Genomic DNA, 23114 nt, shown 5'->3' on the forward strand with positions numbered 1-23114 from the left:
GCAAGCATACGAACAAACAAACATACATACATACATATAAACAAACAAATAAAGATACAAACAAACAAACAGACATACATACAAACATATTAACAAACATATATATTATACATACAAACAAACAATCATACAAACAGTACAAACAAGCGTACATACATGCATACAAAAAGTAACAGAAGATACAGCCATACAAACAAATAAGCAAAGATACATAAACATAGATACAAATAAGCAAAAAAACACAAACGTAAATACAAATAATCAAAAGATACATAAACATAGATACAAATAAGCAAAGATACGAAAAAATGGAAAGACAGATTAGATAATCGCGGATGGATTAACTCACCTGTTTTAGTTCTTTGGGTTTTTAATGACGTATTGTTTGTAATTTTTGTTGTTATTATTGTGGTTGTTGTTGTTATTATTATTATTGTTGTTTTAGTTAAATATATTATCGCCCTAAGTTAACCCCTAAATAAAAATGGCCGATTTAATTTTCTATAATTAGCCTATGAATAAAATGAATGAATCTTTCAATTAATTTGTTCACCAAAAACACTAAATAGAGCATTGACATATATATTTCAAGTAAAAACGTTACAAATAATCATTAGTGCAAAGATATATAAATAGTTGTTGGTTATTTGTTTGTTCTATGTCTTTTATGCGTGTGTTGTTGTATGATTGTATGTATGTTTGTTCGTGTGTGCTGGATGATTGCATGAATGAATGAGTGAATGTTTGTATGATGCATTGTTGTTGCTCTTGTTGTTTTTGTTGTTGTTGTTGTTTCTGATGATGCTGATGTTGTCGTCGAGCGTGTAAATATGGATGGGGCGATGTTTATTTGGGTTACTCTGTTTACATTTTCAAAATGTTAAAAACCTAGCGGCTGCTTTAATAATTGCGTTGTGTTTATGTGTGTGTGTGTCTGTGTATGTGTGTATGTTTAGATGTATGCATATATGTTTGTATCTATATGTCTTTGTATATATATATATATAAATATATATATAATAATATATAATAATATATGTATGTATGCATACAATAATGTGACAAAAAGTATGATGAAGCTAAATACAAAAGCGATGATGATGTTGATGATGATACTGATAATGTTGTTGCTAATGATGATGATGTTGTTGTTGTTGTTGATGATGATGATGGATGAGACATATGTGTCAATGAACTTTGCGGGTCCACGGCTGAATTACCTAATTACAAAAGGATTGTAAGTGTGGTTGTTTTTGTAAGAATGTATGTTTGTTTGTATGTTTGTATGTATGTATGTTTGTTTGTTTGTGTGTATATTTGTATGCTTATACGTATGTATGTACGAATGTATGTATGTGTGTGTGTGTGTGTGTGTGTGTGTGTGTATGACTGCGTGTATGTATTATTGCGTGTTTTTTGGCTTATTGTTGTTGATGTCTTTCTGGTTTTAGTAGCAGTAGTAGCAGCAGTAGCAGCAGTAGTGGCAGTAGTAGCTGCAGTAGTAGTAACTGCAATAGTAGTAATAGCAGCAACAGCAGTATTAGTTGTCGTCAGATTGTGCCATTTTGAAGAATGCATAATTATGTCTTTCAGCGGTCAATTAAAAAACCGCCATGTTTTTGCAATCCTATATTCATCATCATCGTCATCATCGCCATCAGCATCATCATTGTCTTCATCATTATTATCATCATCTTCATCTTCTTCATCATCATCATCATCTTCATCTTCTTCTTCATCATCATCATCGTCATCGTCTTTATCATCGTCATAATCATCAGCAGCAGCAGCAGCAGCATCATCATTGTCTTCATCATCATTATCATCATTTTCATCTTTCTCATCATCATCGTCGTCGTCTTTTGTCATTCATCTCGTGTCATAAACATGCTTGAGTAGAGGGAAAAAAAATTTTTTTTTCGGCGGATTACGTACAGTATTGGAAGTTCAACTTTGGAAATTTTTTATTTTGAAAAATTTAATAGATCGCAAAAATGCGAATGGAAAATTGAATTTTATAAAAATTGAAAGAAAGAAGATAAAAGAAAGAATGAAAGATGAGAGGGAAAGAGAGAGAGAGAGAGAGAGAGAGAAAGAAAGAGAGAGAGAAAAACAAAAAAAGAGAGTGATAGAGAATATAAGATAAGTTTTATCATTTTGACGTCTGGTAATGGTTATTCGAATCTCAAACGTTAAAAGCGTATTAGGAGAAAAATGAATGAACGCACAAAGACACACATACACACACGTACACGCACACACATACGCACACACACACACATATAAACACATACACGCACGTACATACACACACTTAAACACACATACACAAATACATACAATAGTTAAGATAAGGTATTTATTTATGCCTTAAGTAAGTAAGGTAACTTAATATGCTAATCATTACATAAGCATTTACGTCCATATAAATAATAATAATAATTTTTATATTATTATTTATATAGCTCTTACTATGAATTATATACAAGATACAAAAAATCATAGCTGTTTGCAAATGTAGTAATAATGTGTGTCTATGGAGAATGTTATTCAATTACAACGTCATACTCTCATTTGTCCATCTATCCATTTATTCATTCGTTCTTTCATTAATCGTTCGTTCGTTTGTTCGTTCTTACGTTCGTTCGTTCATTCATTTGTTCATTTCTCTATTCATCGTACTGAAAACAATCCAAACTGCAAACCCACCCCTGGAGTGCCATAAATACTTTGGACAGAAATAAAACATTACCGGATACATAGAAACAACAAAATAAACAGAAACATATACACCTACATACAAAAAACATACAAACATACACACCTACATTCAAAAAAACATACAAAACATACAAACATACACACCTACATACGAAAAAAACTTACAAACATACACACCTACATACAAAAAACATACACACCTTCTTATATAAAAACTTTACTAACATATCCATTAATTAAAACACACATAGATACATACATAGACACACTTACACACTCAAGCACTTAAACACACACACATACATGCATACAAACACACACACATACAAACCTATATAACACATATATACATAAACAAAAATTTAATTTCAGCTTTCCTATTTGAATGTTTTTTATTTCTTCAAAAACGCCATTAATCACATGTGTTTTATCTTCAATTAAAAGATGCATTATTATTATTTATTATTATTAATTTTATTATTATGACAATAATCATCATCGTCGTCGTCGTCGTCTTCTTCATCATCATCATTGTATAACATAACGTTCTAATAACTTACTTAGCTACGATAATAATTATCTTTTTTCTCTCGTTATTACAAATACTACTACTACCATTACTACTATTACTACTACTACTACTTCTACTACTACTACTACTTCTACTTCTACTACTAACTAATAATAATAACAATAATAATAATGGCGATGATAGTAATAAGACGAATAATAAAAAAAACCCAGATTTATATTCTGAACTGACGACCGCCCGGCTTCATCACATTCATGTTCATCATCATTTATCATCATTATCATTGGTGAAATCACCTCTCTCTCTCTCTCTCTCTCTCTCTCTCTCTCTCTTTCTCTGTCTCTCTCTTTCTCTCTATCTCTCTCTCTAATTCATTACGCGCCTCACACAGTTAAACGATTCCACGTATTTTATCTCTTCTTCGTTTCTTCCTTCTCTCTCTCTCCTCTAGTTTCTCCTCTAGTTTCTCCTTCTTTCTCTATTATTCGGTCATTTCCGTTTTTTAATTTTTTTTACCTATGTAAACATCTTTATTTTTATGTTCTTTTATCTTTTATCTTTGTCACTTTTTATCTCTCTCTTCCTCTTTTTCGCTCTTTTCATTCATTTCTCTCTATTTATCTGTTCATCTTTCACTCTTTTTCTCAGGTCACCGAGCTAAAAAAAAGTTCATTTCGTTTCGAAACCAGCTTTCTTTGACATCATCTTCTTCATCGTCGTCGTCCTCGTCTTCATCCTAATCACCCTCATCATCACCACCATCACCTCCCAATTAGATCACGTGATTATTTGTTTTGTTTACATTCAGATGGATTGCCATGCGTGTGACGATGAAGAATGATTTAAAAATACAACCAGTTCGTCAACAAAAACATCATCATCATCGACAACATCAACAACAACATCAACAGCAAAACGAGCAACTATGACTAAGCCGATATAAAAAAAAGTATTAGCTAAAAAAACAACGAAATCAACATTACATCAATATAACAACAACAACAACAGCAACAACAATGCACGTCAAAAAGTTATTCCTAGCCCACTACATTCTCGACAACTTCATAATCATCTTCGTCATCGTAGCATCTCCAGTAACGAACTCGATAGGTACGATTAATTCTGATTCCACTATTAAACAACTACCTCAAAAGACGAACAACGACGACTTTGACGTCGTCACGGACACCGATGACGTCATCAAAAACACTGATGACGTCATCAGTAGTAACGAGGGTGACGAAGGCTACTATGTTGACGGTGGCAACATCGCAAACAAAAACATGATCGTCATAGTCGACGAAGAATTTAACAACAACAACAACAACAACAACAACAACAACAACAACAATGATAGAAACCAAAACCAAACAACAACACCAACGCCAACTGCAGACAATCAATATTCTGAATTCGCGTTCTTCTTCAATACAATAGTCATAGGGGCGGTAACGGTTCTCGGTTTATTCGGTAATTTAGTATCGATACTCGTGATGCAGAGGGACCGACATAACCGAGTAGCGATATTTCTACTACAAGTCCTAGCCCTGGCTGACAGTTTTGTTTTAGTGATGAGCTTCTCTTTACTTACGATTCATTACGGTTATTTGAAGAAATATTCGACCGACGTCTTCAATATGATCCAGCCCTACATGGTTGTGTTTGTAAATCCCATAGCTTATATTAGTCACTGTTTTGTTATTTGGTTTACCGTTCTGCTGGCTTTGAACAGGTATGCCGCTATCTGCAAGCCCTTCCAATCGAAAGCCTGGCTGAAACTCTCAAGTACCAGAATCCAAGTTTTTGTTGTCTTACTAGCGTCTATTGTTCTCAATATTCCACGATTCTTCCTGTACGAGATCAAATACTGCTACAATGATGAACAGTCGAACGGTTTGAATGTAACCGAGACCTGTTTGAATGCATACGAGGCTTCAAATTTTATGTTAAACAATTCCAGTTATGTACTTTATCCGACTTATAAGCCGGCCGCTCTCTACAACAACCGCCACTTTTACCTTTACTACTTCACGGTTTTCTACACGTCGGTGATTCTGATACTACCTCTCATTTTGCTAGTCCTCTTGAACGTTCCACTCATTAAGCAGCTGCAGGCCTCCAAAAAGCAGATGAAGAACAACTGCCTCGTGTACGATGGCAAGAATGAAGACAACATAACATGGACGATGATCGTCATCATCCTGGAGATGGTCGTCTGCCACACGCCTGAGAGGATTTGCGAGATCGCCAGGTACGCTAACACGGGCTCCCCAGTCTGGTTCCTCATTGTTCAGAACATCAGCAACTTCTTCGTCATCCTCAACTCATCGACCGACTTCATCGTCTACTACGCCCTGCGAAAACGATTCAGGAAGGAGTTCTGGCGAAAAATTTACGGATGCGCCGGGGTTGAAAAAAATTTTTGCTCCGATGACGACCGCAGACAGAGTCAATCATTTCGTCCAAGTGGCGCTAGAGGTAGCCTCAAGGGCTGCACGAACTCGCAGCCGATGGAGCGGAACATGGAGTTGGATATGTTTCAGTTCAGACGACTCAGTCAGCCGTGCAAGATGTCCTCTAAGTTAGACTGCGACCAGGGAGATAACAAGATGAAAACTGCACCGAGGGCCAGTAAAAGTGACGAGGATTTGTTGGACAGGAGATGTCGGAACAGGTACCTGGAGTTGAAGTGGGCAACAAACTCCAACAAAGATCAGCTCAGTAATGAAGAGAACCAGATGAAAGAGTTGTTGCCAACAAACTCCAACAAAGATCAGCTCAGTAATGAAGAGAACCAGATGAAAGAGTTGTTGCCACAACAACATGACCACCAACAACCACAACAACAACCACAACAGCAGCAACAACAACCACAACAGCAACAACAACAACAACAAACAACGCACTGTCAGGTTTATCGAGAGTTAAATTCAGAAAAAATTAACAAATCCAACGAAAATAGCGAACAAAATTCAAACAACAACTACAAGGCTCTTTACGACAACCACTTGCACAACAACGACGAACATACGCCACTACATCAACAACAACAACTGCAACAACAACAACAACAACACCGCATACCACAACAGCAGCAAAAAGTGACATTCATTCTGGACGAAACGCCGAAATTGAATGGTGATTTGCCGAATAGACCAAACAACCATTTGACAAATGGCAGAATAAATGGATTATAATTAATTAATTAATTAATTAATATATATATTATTGCCACCACTTCATTCATTGTTTTGTCTATTATATCTATATACACAAACATACATATATAAATACATACACAACAGCTAAGTGAAAGATGTCATTTTCGCATAAATATTTTCCGTTGTTCCTCTCTTTAAACTTAAAATTAATTGTAATACACAATTGTATGTAATTATTATAACTGTTATTGTTATTATTATTATTGATCAGTGTTGTGAAAGTTACAAACAAATTTATTTAAATTAAATTAAAAATATACAGTAATAATAATAATAATAATAATAATAATAATAATAATAATAATATTGTTTATATTATCATATGATTATTTTTTTAATTATTTTTTAATAATATCGAGTAAAAGGAAACAAAAACCCAAGCACCACATACCAGTTTCAGCTTTTTTATTTACCATATTCATTCCCGAGAAGTTGTTAATACAATGAATGCAAAGTTAGCTCCGGAAAAATACGTGTTTAGTCCTCATGGCATCTCGAAATAGAAATAAGAGGAAGATAAGTTGATTGAGCGGTGTGTTGCAAATGATCAAATTATCACCAACACCTGGTTTGACAGTCACCCAAGCCGAAAATAGTTACTTAAATTATCTTTACATCTTTATTTAATACTTACTTAAATAATCTTATTTTATTTAGAAGTATATATATATATGTGTGAGTGTGTGTTTATTTCTGTTTTCGAAAAGCCATCATATATAATGATGTTAAAATAACATTTAATTCGCGCACAATATTTCTTTATGTTTATGTTTCAAAGAGTCCCGAAGACAAGGTGAGAAACATGACTGATCACATTACTTTAAATAGGCGATTTCGAAATGCTGTCTTACGATGCAAAGGTTAATCTGGAGCTGACTGTCTTAGTGATCGTAACCCATTTTTAATTGATTACTGCCACTACTTTTACTACTACTACTACTGCTACTGCTACTAGTACTTCTGCTACTACTGCTGCTGCTTCTGTTACTACAACTACAGCTAATACTAAAAATATTAATAAAGACCCAGTATTTATAAATACTACATTACTAAATCATTATCTAGTAAAAAGATTCATCTAATGAGGATGATAATACATTGCTAAACTTAAGCACACGCAGACTAAGTTTAAAGTTCAAATCTTAATGAAACAACATCATAACCTGCAAGTTAAGTTATATAACATATGGTAACAATGGCAACAGTAATAATAATGATATAATGATAATAATAACAATAAAAAGAAGAAGAAGAAGACGAAAAAGAACAAACAAATCATTGTAATAGTATGACTAAAACGACAAAAAAATAGGTTAAAAGACAATGTAAATGAAATTTGTGTATGTATGAATGTGTCTGTGTGTGTGTGTGTACTGTGTATGTGTGTGTATTTACGTGTATGCGTATGTTTGCATGCATGTGTGTATGTATATTCTATTTGAGACTTGGATGTTTCGATTATTTATATAGCGTTTAGTTTTTGAACGAGCGTTTAATGTTACAACTAGTTGACTAGAAATATAAGACGCTCATCAAATAAACAGTGCCTATATTTTTCAATGGCGCTAAAAGTGAAAAAATAAGAAGAAAAATATGCCAAATATTAATAGAATAATACAAAAATACAAAAAATATACAAAGATACAAACATGTTCTTAAATGATACAAACAATATACAAAGTGTCACAATGAACCACGAAAAACTTCAACAAATTCAAAAAACTGAAACATATAAAAATGACGTCAGTACGTAAAAGATCATAGATAGAAAATAAGAATAAATGTGATTGGCAGATGAAATAAATTAATTTTTAATCATCTTTTTTTGATTGGCTGTTATTTTTGGCTATAAATTCCTAAATATATCATAACAAAAGGAATGATTATTATTCTTATAATACTTATAAACATAGCCACAGTAACAACAACAAAAACTCACCAGCTTACAAACAACAGCATCTCGCCAGTCATCTAAAAACAATAAAACTTCAATAAAAACTCCAAAAAACATCGCGAAAAAACCGCGAAAATCAATGCAAATGGACCGACTATTCGCGAGTATTTCACCGACACATCCCTATTATACCGACAAGTGATGTTGACATTCCTGAGCATCGGACATTTCCCCATCTGAGCAAGTGTCGACCTAGCGATATCGGTATGGGCGCAAGTACCGTTAATTATTCGGTAGGATCCGGAGTTTACGATACTGTTGATTGTTATTTATTTACATAATTAAAACTTTTTATAAATTGTTTTTTTGAAATAACAGAATAAAAAACCACCAAAACTGACCTCTGAGTTATCTTGCAGTTGAAATTAAAGAAGAACGTGTCTTTGTACTGCTTCCAGTTTTCAATCACCAACAGGAAAAGGTTCGTTTTGGGGAGAGCAGTCACGTGGTAATATCCGGACATGCACGGTCCGGATACGTTTCCAGATATAACTCCGCTAGGTCCTGTTTATTTAGTTTTTTTTTTATAACGTGTGGTTTACGACGATGTCTGTGGTGATTAAACATCTGGCCCAAAATTATTCAACCGAATATCAAACAAATATTACCGAGCGCCGATTCCATGACAAAATATTCGACAACGTCAGTGATGCACCCATACTCGTTCGTGAACTTCGGTATCGGGCCCTTGTTCTTGTAGTAGTTGTCCAGTTCTTCTGGGGTCTGCGGAATCCCTTCTAAAGTAACCTAAAAAAATCAAAGGTCAAGGTTAAACACGGCCGCTAAATAAATAAATATTATTATCGTAATTGTAAAAAATTATTATAATTATAAATAAAAACCTTGGGCGCGTACGGAGAAATGCTGCAGACATCTTGAAAATCTAGAGACTCCTTTCTCTGGAAAAACCCATGTTTATAAATAAGTTCCTTCATTATTTCACCTTCTTTTTTGCCCATGGTCACCCCTTTGTACTTCCTCTCGTCAAGGTCGTTGGCCGTCAAGAAGTCAGGGTCAGTTATCATGTTGGCCCGGTCATCGAAGAGGTAGCATCTATTTTTAGATCAGGGTTTTTACGGATTTGTTGATTGATCGTTTGGCTGGTTGTTTGTTTGAATGGTTGATTGAATGATTGAATGATAGATTGATTGATTGACTATTAAAGAATTGATCAAACAATTCGAAGAATAAAAATATATTTTTACAATTTTTTCCACAATTTTCATTAATTTTTTTATATTGTGCCATAAACCATTCACACACACACACGCGCACACGCACGCACGCACACACACACACACACAAACTCACAAACACACACACAGACATACAACGCACATAAACTACACTAAAGGGCCTAAATATTTAAACAAAACAAAAAATCCCACCTCGTCTCGCACACCTCTTCTCCATCAGGACACAAATACGTCTGACCACATGACCTCTTGCCATTGCTGGCCTGCATGAGGGCCATGGTGATCTCATGGAATCGTTTGTAGAGAATGTCGAGACTCGTAACCGCTTCAACTCGTTCGGTAGCACATCTCGGTAAATCCTTGTTCGGTCCTGGGGCCACGCTCAAGTAGCATTGGGCTGTTTGCGTGTTTGTGTTTGTGTGTGTGTGCCCGTGTGTGTGTGTGTGCGTGTGTCCGTGTGTGTGTGTGTCATTCTGATTTTGTGATATTAGTAATGATGGTAATAATAGTAGTAATAATAGTAGTAGAATAATAATAAGAAGAAGGAGATGAGGAGCAAAACAAACAAAGCAGGACCCACCACTGACGCAATCTTCATCCTTCTGGCAAACACAGCCGCCAGGCCACGGACCAACAGTAGAAATAGTTAAGCACTCCTCTGTGGTCCTAGAGGTCATGCCCTCAAACAGTGCCCTCGACAGGGTAATAATCTTGCCGACCCCTGCTGAATCGGGGTACGCCGTGGAAATGGCTGTTTTCGAAGGGGCTTTGTTGGCCCTTTTATACCAATCTCGACTGTGAATTTGTATGGGTATGTGCGTAATTACACAACAAACATACAAACACATAAATACACACATACGCAAACAAACATATACAACATACATACATACATACGAGGTTGGGTCGTAGTTCCGACGAGAACGGTGGGCCGGATAAGTCCTGAAGACCCCGCTCCTCATGGCCACATACGTCCATTTCACGTCCTCTATGCCGTCGAACGACCTTGTTCGCCACAGCTTCTCTACCGGTTGCGATATGAATACGTCTGCTCTGTGCAGGTGTATTTGTTTGTTTGCGTGCGTGCGTGTTTGTATTTGTGTGTATGTGTTTGTATTTGTGAGTTTGTTTGCTTGCTTGCGTGTATATGTATGTTTATATGTGTGTGTATTTGTCTGTGTGCCTGCGTGCATGTACGTGTGTTTGTTTGTATTTGTATCTGTGTGTATGTGTTTGTGTTCTTGTTTGTATGTGTGCTGATGTTTGTTTATATGCGTGTGTATGTTTGTGTAATTACTAACATCCTAATAACTACATGTTCTTCACATTTACTTACAACGTTAATTAAATAAATGAGTTAAATTTGAAACAGCAGGGCCCGCCCACCTCAGGCCCTTAACATATCTTCCCCCCTTGTCACAGCCGTCATCTCCGGTCTGGTTGTTGATGTAGAGGTGGGCATCGACGGTCTTGCGGGCCAGATCGTCGTCATAGAAGTAGGAGTTGGGGTCGCAGTGGCACTTGGGCGAGAGAAAGATGCTGGAGTGAAGGTAGGAGACACGCAGACCAGGAAAGCGTTTTTCATTTTCTTTCACCTTCCGGGTTAATAAATAAAAATTAAAAAATAATTTAAAATTGAATTAATTTAAATTAAAATACAAAAAATAAATATAAACAAACAAAGAAACAATTTTTCAACCTGTAAATAATCAAACACTCCTTTCAATTCGGACCTGCCCAGAGTTGAGTTGTATTCAATGAGCAGGTTGAAGAAACTTTTGTCGTATGTGTCCAAATTTTTCGGCTGCTGTGCTCGTCTGAACACCTTCAAATTAAACAAAAATTGAACCAATAAATTTAAAACGTAGGCAGCGCTATCGTGTGATTGTTAAGATGCCTGCCGCTGATGTTGCGATAGCCGGGTTCGATTGCAAAGAGATCCCCGACTATGTGTGTGTCAGATGCGTTGTATATATGCGTGTGTGTGTGTGTGTGCCTGTCTGTCTGTCTGTGTGTGTGAAAGTTTTTTCAAGAAATTACTTTGTCCGTATCTGAAAGACTGAACGCAAAGGCGAATTCCGAATCGTCGAGAGCTGCATAGTAGAAGGTTGCCGCCGTGTATTCGCCCTGTATTTTTTAAAATTAAATTCTGACGTATCACATATTTTATTTAAAAAATACAAAAATGTTCAAAACTAAACATGATATAATGTAAATCTAATATAAATATAATATAAATATATTATAATATAATAAAAATTTAATATGAATATAAATATAAGATTATGAAATCGAATTTTTTTTTTTAATTTACTTTCTTGCGTCCGGGACGCGAGTGAGGAATGATCAAACTGCCCGTCAGACCGGCTTTCATATCTTTCACTATTTTCGAGAACTCTTTGGGGTTGCCCTCTTTGTCCTGCTCCAGTTGTTCGATCGGTATGAATATCGGGTCTGCAACTAACTGAAAAAAAAAAATTCGAATCGAGACGTCAATCCTTTCCATACGTCAGCTGATCAATCCATTCATCCATCCATCTCTCTATCATGATATTCATTCATCTAATTTTTATTTTATCTATCCCCTCTTCCATCCATCCATCAGTCTAGCCATCCGTCCATCTAACTAACATTCTCGCTGGCTTTCAATCTCGGATGAAAAATCGTCTCACCGTCGGTATTCATGAGAAACGAATATACCGAGCCCCACTGATGTCGATTCAGAAAGTTTTCAATATCCTCAACAGTTGCGTCGACACCAACGACTCCAATGACCTTTCCAGTGACCTTGCTGATGCAGGGTAGAGCTCTAGTGACAATCAAACTGAGACCCCATGAATCCAAGTAGGGTGACGTCCATAGGCCCTCGTCGGTTCGCGAGTTACTCGACAGGAAATCGAAATAGTCAAACATTTGGGAGATGAGGTTGACACCTGTGCTGATCTTTTTGAAACTTCCTCTGTGGGGGCAGGAAATTCTTCCTGGAAACTCTTCACCGTCTTCTACTGTCAAGTAGCTGAATATTCGTGTCTGTGTGTGTGTGTGTATGTCTGTGTGTTTGTGTGCCTGTGTGTCTGTGTGTGTGTGTCGTCGTCATCATCGTCGTCATCACTGACGTCATCGTCACCAGCGGCGTCATCATCGTTGTTATCACAAATTTATTACACAGTACAAAACCCAAAAATTAATTTTCATAAGAATCCTAACAGGCGGTGCCAGAAAAATGTCGTGTTTGTAGTTGGGATCGTTGGCAGTTCGCGTGTATTTGTTCTCCTCATTCAATGTTGTTGTCGTTGTTGTTCGTGATTTATCCGTTGTGTCGTTGTCGTTGTTGTTGTTGTTGTTGTTGGCAGTGAATTCTTTTGATACTTCAGCATCGTTGTGTTTCTATAGGTGTTCAAAGGACAACAGGTTTTATAATCTTAGATTAAATTGATTGTGAAAATAAAATTGTTATAGATAGTTCGTGAAAAAGAGAGAGAAAGAGAAAAAAGGAGAGAGAGAGAAAGAGAGCGAGAGAGAAAGAGAAAGAGAGAGACAGAAAAATATAAAAAAAAGAAAAAAACCTTTTGATAGATGATCCTGGTATCAACCATCTGCCAAACTTTTGTCCAGTTATATCTACAAATTGGCCCCGCGGTGAAACCGCTACGGGAATATTGCCCTAAAAAACCAAGAAATGCGTACAACATTCAACAAATTACACGCAACCCAAAATTAAGTATCTGTTCTTATCCGTTACATTTTACCGATTGAAATTTTCTTTCTCTATCGAATCTTACCGACCCGGTCCGCATCGGACATCTTCACCGTCGGTATCGAGGCCGTCGGTAACGAATACGATGATGCTCTGACAGCCGGTTTTTGTTCGGCCGTTAAGTAGATCGAATGCCAGCTCAAATCCTCGTCTGGTAAATATTTCGGTATTTTTTTTTTTGGTATAAAATTACATTTTCATCATCATCGTCGTCATCATAAAATAGAAACAGCAACAGCAACATCAACATCATCATCGCCATCGTCGACGTCGACGTCATCAACTACGTCATCAACTACGTCATCATGATCATCACGTGACTAACTCCATCTCGCTGGTTCCTCCTGGCTTCAGTTTCTGTATTTTGGCAATGAGGTCTTTCTTGTGGGCTAGCGTGGCCTGAACCATGTTTTCCGCCTGGCAACTCAACACTTCCGTCCTATATTCGTGCCATCTGTCGTAATTATTTATTATTATTTATTATTATTATTTATAATTATTAAAATGATAAATAATTATACAACTAATATTATTATGATCAAATTTTTAATAATTTTTCATTTATATTCAATCAATCCATTCACAATAAATGAAAACCACATTACAATAATATAATCCGAATCGCCATGATTTATTGTAATTTATGTAAATGTTTTAATTTATGCGTAATTACTTTCCGACTTGGTCCCAATAGCTGGCCCTGGCGCAGACCACATTAACATAATCCATGCGCGTCAGTGTGTCAATCACTGCTTTGGCTATGGCCTGCGCTATGCTAAACTTTTCCTTGGACCCCATTGATGAACTGAATAAATGAATGATTGATTGAAAGATGGAATGAATGAATGAATGGATAAATGAATGAATGAATGGATAAAAGAATGAATGAATGAATGAATGAATGATGAATGGATGAATGGATGAATGGATAGATGAATGAATAGACAAATAGATTGACGGATGATTGGATGGATAGTTGCAATTTAATATAATTTCAACTTCTAACAACAACAACAACTACCCAACAACTAACCTACAATCCAGAATGACGACAACATCCTTTGGGCCACTGGTAGCAGCGATGTACCACGGACGCAATCTCGGATCGTAATCGTCGTAAAAACCGGCGAAGTTCGTATTCCATTCCCGACCCGGATAGATACGGACTAGGCCCGCTGTCGATCCGAAATACTGCCATCTTGCGTTGAAAATCGACGGTTTCAACAATTTATTTTTTTAAATTATTGATCATTTTTAAAAAATTCAACAATTCTTGTAGACGTGCCACAATAATTTGTTTAATTTATCAAAAAATTTTTTTTAAAACAAAATTTTCATGAATAAGAAATTTTATTTTTTTTTAAATTTAACTTTGAAAATTCAAAAACCCGGAAACACCTAAGTTGCGGATCTAGTTTAGAATTTTTCTTGAAGATATCTTCGAGCCCTGCCGACCAGGCCACTGTATCAATGGTCTCCCTATCGTCCCTCGGAACCTCGTCAGAAATTTTCACCGTCGAACTTACGAAACTGACCGGCTGTTTGAAGTAGCTGGTAGGAAAAATTTCGAAATAACTTGAAACAATTGAGATGTCGGTGAATTGTTAGCGTTATGGCTGAAAGGGTCTATGATCCTTTCTTGCAATGATGGGGTTTGTTATGGCTGATGATTCGAAGTAATTCCTACTAGTAAATCATTACTATTAATACTTGAAATGTAAAGTAGAAAGAAAAAATAGTTTGAAAATTTCACTGACGGACTGAAAATCAGTTGATCCGGGAATCTGGAAGGGATGTCAGAATCTCTATAGATGGATTTGTTGAGCGTGTACAACCTGCTCTGTCCGCTCGTCCAGTTTCTCAAGAGTTGCCTGTCGTACAATTCTATCACTTTTTCAGCCAGAGCCTGCAAAATATTTTCATAAAATTTGTCTGGTGTTTTGCATCATCGACAAACGACGAGAACATAGCCACACGCGGCGCGTGTGTGAATTCCTCGTCAATGAACGACCACACACACATCCACTGCACACTATGGTAGGTATGTTTTAATTAATATACGCTTTTAACAAGTTAATAATATCAAATTACAAACATAAAATGTTATTTTAAGAATGAACTTTGAAGAAATGAACCTTGGCAACTTTTTTCTTCTTAAGGAAATATTCTCCAAGGCTTGCCTTGACTTGCTGAACCAAATGATCACCATCCTTATCTTCGTATGTGTAGTTGGCAGAATCGAACAGACTTTGAGTGTATTCTCGCTTTATTCCATCATTTGCGAGCTGTGATCATTTTATACACCATATTACTCGAGATTATTTTATAATTCATAGTTCAATCGAAAAGAATTTTCAATTAAATATCTAAGTATTGTAATGTAAATGTATTGTTTAATTTAACGAATTTTAATAGCGATTTGCTCTACGGTTAATTTTTTTTAAGTTTTATTTATTCAAATTTAGGCTATAAAACGTGCAAATTGCCACCTGCAGGATATAATTTTGTATCATCATGGCCCAGTTTTGGACGTCGCCGGACAGAGTGCCAACGTCCTCTTTCGAATAACTATAATACCCGACTGGCTGAGTTCGGTTAAGATATGATAATAAATAAATAATAATTACGAAATGATAAGTCTTCATTGTCTTTTGATGATTTATAATTGTTTAAATTTGGATTTGCATAATTAATTTCGTCTCGAGCACCTGTATTGCTGGCTAGTGCCTGTTGTCAATGTACACAGCAGACAGCTGATTGATGTTTAAAAGTGATTTTAGAATTAAATTTGCAGATGAAGTTTATTTTGTTTGTATAGCAAAACTTTTTAATTAGAAATATAATTTTAGTTATAATTAATTATAATTAAAAATAAAATAAATAATTAATAAAATTTTTCAAAATTCAATATAATCTAATAATTGACATTTACACTACGGTGTATAAGCCGTAAATGTACTTTAGGCATTATTTGTTATCTCTCTTGGTGAAACTTGTTATCGAGTTTACTTTTATTATTGTTTGCTTTAAATTTTGTCTCGAATTGTGTCTATTTTGTCTAAAAATGCCGCTAACCGGAGTAGAAAGAGCCGGATTGACCGTCATTATTAATTATCTGCCTATAGAGGATAAATTCTCTTTAGCCAAAACTGTTGTCAATAATTTAATCACGTTTGAAAACGAACAAGGTATTTATTAATAACTTTTTTTTATTAATTTAATTAATTATAATTAATTCAATTAATAAAATATCAAAATATCATTAAAATTGTAATAAATTTATTTTTTATATAATTTTTAAAACAAATTTTTTAACTATATTGTCTCAATTGTCTAACTAAGTAAGAATTCATCTTAAATTTCTGTTTTATTTACAATATATATTTTTATTGACCAGTCAAAACTTTTAAATTTTATTTAATTTTTCTTATTTATTTTTATTCTATTTTCATTCAGATGCAATATCCGCCATTTTGTCTTATACACAAAATCCTATGGATTTTTTTAAGAGAAAAAAGGTGAAAAAAGAACTAATTTTCAGATATGCCCACAGAGAAGGAATCCCTAATTTGAAACCGAGTTTATCTAGACTGGACATAGTTAAAGCTGTTCTAAACTATTGGGGATCAGATTATTCTGTTGAGGTTTCATTCTTGTTTAACTTCTCCCAGTATAAAAATGTTTATATTCAATTGTCTTAATAATTTACCAGTTCAGTCCAGTTGTGTAAAGTACTGTTAACTTATTGTTTTTTGAAAGCTAAACTTTGATTCAAGATATTGTTATTATTTATTATATTCAGAGTTGATTTTTAATTACAAATATTTTTTCACTCAACAGCAAATGGATGATACAGATTGGAATGATACAGTTGATACATTGGATGGTATCATGCCAGTAAATAATGCAAGTGAGATGGTGCCAGTTCAACTTCACAACAACCAGCACAACATCTTCCAACCTGGAGTGCAACCCAACAACATTTTCAGTCTCACACAGTCTCCAACACAGCAACTTCAACTGCCACTAACAAATGAACAACAGTTAGCACAGGATACTGTTGCACATTTCAACACTGCAGACAACAACATTTCTGACAGATTCAATTGCTGGTTGGACAGAAACCTCATTCCCAGTCTTGAAGACCGACAACTTGCTCTCGAATTTTGTAACTGGTATTACCCAATACTAAACAGCTATGCCTCAGTTAGGGATGACGTCATCGACATCTCGCCATATTTTCCCGACTGCAATCTTCACTTATTAATAAAATCCCCAGCCGGTATAAATTCAGAAATGTGTGAAGGGTCTGTGTGTGTTGTTGGAAAATTAAAAACATTCATCTACGATGAGCAGATCAATTTTAACCCTAATTTGAATGAAAAAGGTCTCAGATGTTTGTCTGACCAATTTGGCAGAAAGGCAATTATTGTTGCTGGCACAATACATCAAGGTAGCAACGTTGGTTTGTTTGAACAGCAGTTAGGACTCGTTCGAGATCCAGCAGCTGAATATAATTGGAAGATCAAATTCTCTCGACTCGCAGTAACTTCGAGTTTTTTACCGAATCAAGAAGCCATTTTAGAGAACACTCAACTTTTATTAACTATGTGAATCGTGTGTGCTGCGATGTTGCTTTCATTATCCTACTGTGAATAATTTGTGTTACCTGAAATTTTTCTGTTTTGTTTGTTTAATAAATATGCTTCAACCAAACTTCGGTTGGTTTCGCGCATTGTCTGATCGATGCTTGGCACGTCTTAAGATTTTGAAGCGCTGGTAATTAATGAGGTGAATGTGCGTTTGTAACTTCGATTAACTTTCACGCAAATGTCTTATCAAAATCAGGTAAAAAACCTAAAATTTTAAATTCGATCTTTCTAAATAATTGTGCAATTTAAAATTTTATCAAATAATTTAATTGTTTTCTAATTTTGTTTTTTATCTGAAATTTTCACTAACTCCAAAAAATTTTCCCAGTACGGCCATCCGCCACCTCAAAATTACGGCTACGGCCAGCCCCCACAAAATTTTGGCTACGGCCAGCCAGGAGCACCAGGAGGGTACGGTGGAGGTGCATATGGACAACCAACTGGTTATCAAAAATGTTTCATTTTTTTGTACTACTTATTATTATTAAAACTCAAAAATAATTTTGGACTACTAGTTATTTATTATTATTGTTTAAAATGTTGAATATCTTTAGTTTAAAAATAAAAATGTGTATAACCATATGCCAGTATTTTGTTTTGTTAGTAAAACTAATTTTTAATCCATGTCACTAATTGACTTTTAATACCAGCTCCACCTGGGTTGGACCCCCAGGTGCATCAGTGGTTCCTGTCTGTTGACCATGACAAGAGTGGTAAAATAAATATGCACGAGCTTCAACAGGCACTCACAAATGCCAACTGGACTCATTTTAATGCTGAAACTTGTAGGCTAATGATTGGTAAGAAGTCACATCTCAAATATTAATTAATTAAATAATTTATATAAACTGTAATTAAAGGAAAAGATGACCATTGATTCATTAAATATCTTATACCTAATTTAATCTTATAAGATTTATAATGTTGTTCTTATTGAACAAACAAACAAACAACAATTGCAGGAATGTTTGACAAAGATCAAAGTGGCCAAATAGAGATGAATGAATTTCAGGCACTTTGGAACTACATAATTCAGTGGAAATCAGTTTTTGAACAGTTTGATAGGGATAGATCTGGATTCATTGATGCTAATGAGTTGTGTAATGGTTAGGAATGTGTGTGGGGCTTTCGGTCAATCAATCAAATAATTAATAAATCAATTTATATACTGCAATTTGTAAAAATTCAACTGAGCTTTCCATAAACTAACAAAACAATAGGTTACCTAGTTGTAAAAATAAGGATTTATAAAATAAACTTGCATGTAACAAACTCAAAATCATCAATTTATACTTAATTTTTTCAGTTTATTAATTAAAAAACAAATTAAACCCAAATTTAATGAAATTTTTTTTATAGCTCTAAACACCATGGGTTACAAAGTCACCCCACAGTTTGCCAATCACGTGGTCTTTAGGTATGACCCCCAGGCCAAGCAGAGGTTAGGACTCGACAATTTCATACAGGTCTGTGTCCTGATCAAGTCAGTGACTGACATGTTTAGGCAGAGAGATTCTCAAATGAAGGGAACCATTCAAGTGGCCTATGAAGATTTCATGACTATGGTTATGCTGAATAAACCATAGTATGATCATTTTTTCCCCCGATTTGTATAATTTTTTCTATAATTTTAATTAAATTTATTATATGATTTTTTAATAATCGATGTTTATGATTATATTTTAGTTAATTATTAATTAAATTATTAACTATTAGCTTATTAAATGAGAAATAGCTTATTATATATATAAATATTATATATATATATAATATATATTTATATATAATATTTATATTATATTATTTATATATATAATATATATTATATTTATATTATTTATATATATTATATTATATTTATATTATTTATATATATAATATATATATATTATATATATATTATATATATAAAATAGCTTATTATATATATATATACACCTCTTCTTTGTGATTGAATTAATGAATTACAATTAATGAATTTAATTGTAAAAATAAATGGTAATAATTATTACGATATTAATAATATTTATAATAAAATTCTTGTGTAAATGAATCGAGATTATTACATAGATGGATGAATGTTACGTATCGACAGTGTGCATATTTGTGTGTGTGTGTGCGTGTGTTATTGTCTTGAACACTATGTATGCTAAATGTTGATAAAACAATCGACGTTTTCTTGAAAAAATTTATATATTTTTTATAAAATATAAGATTACACACACACACACACACACACACATATATATATATATATATATATATATATATATATATATATAATACAGAAAATACACTAAATGCCCTAAGAGTATATCGTTAAAATGCGTTCTTATTTTATAAATTAATTTTAAAAAAATACGAATGAACATCAAATACACTGTTTATATATATTTATGTGCGTCTGTATGTATGTGTATATATGCATGTGTGTGTGTCTGTCTGTATGTATGTGTGTGTATGTGTTTGTATGTATGTAAGACAGGAATGGTGAATACAAGGTATAAATAAGGCATATATATTTTTATCACTACATATCTGTTTAGGATTATTGTCATTAGTGCTGTTATTAATACGTTTTTTTAAATCGTTCCTTCGTCGATCCCTTCATTCATTTACTCAGTTCTTCATTCATTTTATCATTTCTTCTTCATTCCTTTACTTGCAAAATTCATTCATTCTATCATTTTCATTCAAATATATATATAATATATAAATAATATACAAATATATAAATATATATATGTATATATATATATATATATAAATTAATTCTTACTCAATTCCTATATATATATTTATATATACAATGGTAAAAATAGTAACATAAATGACAATAAGATAATAATGAGAAAATGAAAATTAATTAATATTGTAACAGCAGGTAGCTGGCTGGAAAGAGAAAATGTAAAGAAATATAAATCATTTAATTGAGAGATAAATTAATTAGCTAATTAGCTAAATATTAATTAATTAATTAGCTAAGTTAGGGTAATGGCGATAAAGCAGCGAGAACATCGTCGCCATCATCATCTACATCATAGTCTAGCTATCTCTATTATATTATCATTGAAACCGTCATCCTCATCATCGTCTTTATTATTATTATTATTATTGTTTTTAGTTTTTATTCTGTAATTATTCTCAAATTCGACTAAAGATGATTTAGGCAAAGCCGAAACATTTGAATAATACGAAGATCGGATTATATGTCTAGGGTTATTATTGTTGTTGTTATTGATGCTATTATTGTTGTTATTGATGTTATTATTGTTGTTGTTATTGATGTTATTATTATTGTCGTTATCGTTAATGACATTAACTTGGCCTCTATATTTATAACTGTTGACACTGGTTAGACTACTATTATTGCTCGAGTTGTTGCTATTATTGTTACTTGTGTTACTGTAGTTGTTATTGTTGTTGTTACTGATATTAGAAGATAATACTCTCTGACTTGCAAATGACGTTGACGTTTCTGTACTGTTGTTGTTGTTGTTGGCTTTGTTAATGCTGTAAGTGTTGTTGTAGTAACTACCAAAGCCTGTTACATATTTGTTGTTGTTGTTGTTGTTATTATTATTATTGTTGTTGTTGTAGTTACCACTATCAGAACCAGAATTCGACGTCCCAAAGCCAGAAGCGCTATTTATAGCATCCGCCTTCCGATTGGCCGATTCAAACATGGCAATCGTATCTATGATGGATCCCCGCTTCTTATTGGTGGACAGAGACAAATGCTGGGGCTGTTTCGACATCATTATGTTAACGATTTCAGAGTCTTTCGCTTCCTCTCCAGAGTAGACGGAGTAGGCGGGATTGGGAAAGTTTCCGGATTTCATAGAAGTCGGAAATGGGTTGTTTTTAAATAGTGATGAATTGCTACCATCATGTGATATGAGAGAATTGCTGCTGTTGTTGTTGTTGTTGTTGCATGTTGGATGGTACGGCGAAGAGATTCTTTTGTTGGGTTGTTGTTTTGTTTGGCAGTTGTTGCGTTTTGTTGTTGCTGTTGAAAGAATGAAATTATTATTCGTTGGGCTCGGGCTGGCGTTACTTTGGGATCTTTGATCGAGTTTAGATAGAGATGAACCAAAATAATCTGAAAAATTCGAGTTTTGTTGTGGTTGTTGTAAAAACTGTTGTTGTTGTGAGTGTTGATGTTGTTGTGACGGTGAATTATAAACATGCGACATTGGAAAATTATCTAAACTTTTCTTTATAAATTTTGGCTGATGTGATTGCTGTTGTTGTTGTTGCTGGCCTGTTGGTGGCTTAGATTTTAAAATATGGCCCAAATGTTGATGATGATTGGGATGTTGTTGTTGTTGATGGTTTTTAATGCCAGCATCATCAGCGTTTGACAACGGTAGCATTTCTGTACTGTTCGCCCGAAAATTATCGGATTTCTGTGTTGTAAAATCTGGTTTTAAAGTTGACAATCTTTTGAGAGGTGCTTTTAGTATTTGTTGTTGTTGATTTTGTTGTTGTTGTTGATATTGTTGTTGATTTTGTAGTAGATTTTGTTGTTGTTGCTGGAGTTGTATTTGAATATTGTTGCTGAATTTATTATTATTCGTTATAACCTTCCCCCTTACTAATTTAGACTTCAGTGACCTACTTTGGCCGACATGGTCTGAATACTTCGCATCACTTTTATCACTTCCTCTCTTCACGCTAAAACTAACATATCCATCAGCGTCATCATCATCGTCGTCGTCATCATCATCAGCAGCAGCATCATCATCATCGCCATCTGCAACATCGTTATCATCATTAACATTGTAGCTCTTTACATCATCGTCGTTGAGCGTTTCAGATGATGACAGTGATGTTGTAGTTGTCAGTCGGGTATTCTTATCGAAGCCAGAATTTGAGAAATGTACGACACCTTCTAGAGATGACTTTGACGAAATTTTTGACGAGGAATTGCTACTACTACTATTTGATGCCGTTTTTACGCTGTTGTTGTTGTTGATGACGTTGTTGTTATTGTTGCTACTGTTGTTGACTTGTTCATAGGAGTTTACGTAAAGAGAGTTGTATGTGTTGTGTGATGCGTTGTTCAAAGAAACTGTGTT

The 23114-nt window shown here is 34.3% G+C and overlaps 3 protein-coding genes across 3 annotated transcripts; 2 read left to right on the forward strand and 1 right to left on the reverse strand.

The window, feature by feature from the left end:
* Window positions 1-4269: 4269 nt before the first annotated feature.
* On the forward strand, window positions 4270-6450 carry HELRODRAFT_183048 (hypothetical protein; the record flags this gene model as incomplete). Its single annotated transcript, XM_009033762.1, has 1 exon — window positions 4270-6450. The coding sequence occupies one exon, from the start codon at window positions 4270-4272 to the stop codon at window positions 6448-6450; it is 2181 nt and encodes a 726-aa protein (XP_009032010.1).
* A 1536-nt stretch (window positions 6451-7986) lies between these two features.
* HELRODRAFT_183049 (hypothetical protein) lies at window positions 7987-16349 on the reverse strand (the record flags this gene model as incomplete). The annotated part of the gene is made up of 23 exons (XM_009033763.1): window positions 7987-8039; window positions 8520-8683; window positions 8770-8932; window positions 9037-9175; window positions 9271-9481; window positions 9817-10021; window positions 10205-10419; window positions 10522-10677; window positions 11011-11219; window positions 11324-11449; window positions 11665-11751; window positions 11939-12088; window positions 12256-12654; window positions 12832-13011; window positions 13191-13288; window positions 13411-13532; window positions 13707-13835; window positions 14415-14579; window positions 14780-14932; window positions 15139-15287; window positions 15517-15666; window positions 15871-15966; window positions 16341-16349. The coding sequence occupies 23 exons, from the start codon at window positions 16347-16349 to the stop codon at window positions 7987-7989; spliced, it is 3528 nt and encodes a 1175-aa protein (XP_009032011.1).
* Window positions 16350-17682: 1333 nt separating this feature from the next.
* On the forward strand, window positions 17683-20342 carry HELRODRAFT_116724 (hypothetical protein). The gene is made up of 6 exons (XM_009033764.1): window positions 17683-18229; window positions 18362-18476; window positions 18684-18833; window positions 18996-19139; window positions 19393-19765; window positions 19902-20342. The coding sequence occupies exons 1-5, from the start codon at window positions 18212-18214 to the stop codon at window positions 19617-19619; spliced, it is 654 nt and encodes a 217-aa protein (XP_009032012.1). The 5' UTR covers window positions 17683-18211; the 3' UTR covers window positions 19620-19765; window positions 19902-20342.
* The last annotated feature ends 2772 nt before the right edge of the window (window positions 20343-23114 follow it).

Source organism: Helobdella robusta (genome assembly GCF_000326865.2).
Source record: "Helobdella robusta unplaced genomic scaffold HELROscaffold_97, whole genome shotgun sequence".
NCBI lineage: Eukaryota > Metazoa > Annelida > Clitellata > Rhynchobdellida > Glossiphoniidae > Helobdella > Helobdella robusta.

What these genes read in the sequence shown, in the direction of transcription:
- HELRODRAFT_116724 (XM_009033764.1), top strand. An exon ending in TGCATATGGACAACCAACTG is followed by an intron (nt 18,477 to 18,683) that starts GTTATCAAAAAT and finishes TTTTAATACCAG; the next exon opens with CTCCACCTGGGTTGGACCCC. An exon ending in TGCTAATGAGTTGTGTAATG is followed by an intron (nt 19,140 to 19,392) that starts GTTAGGAATGTG and finishes TTTTTTTTATAG; the next exon opens with CTCTAAACACCATGGGTTAC.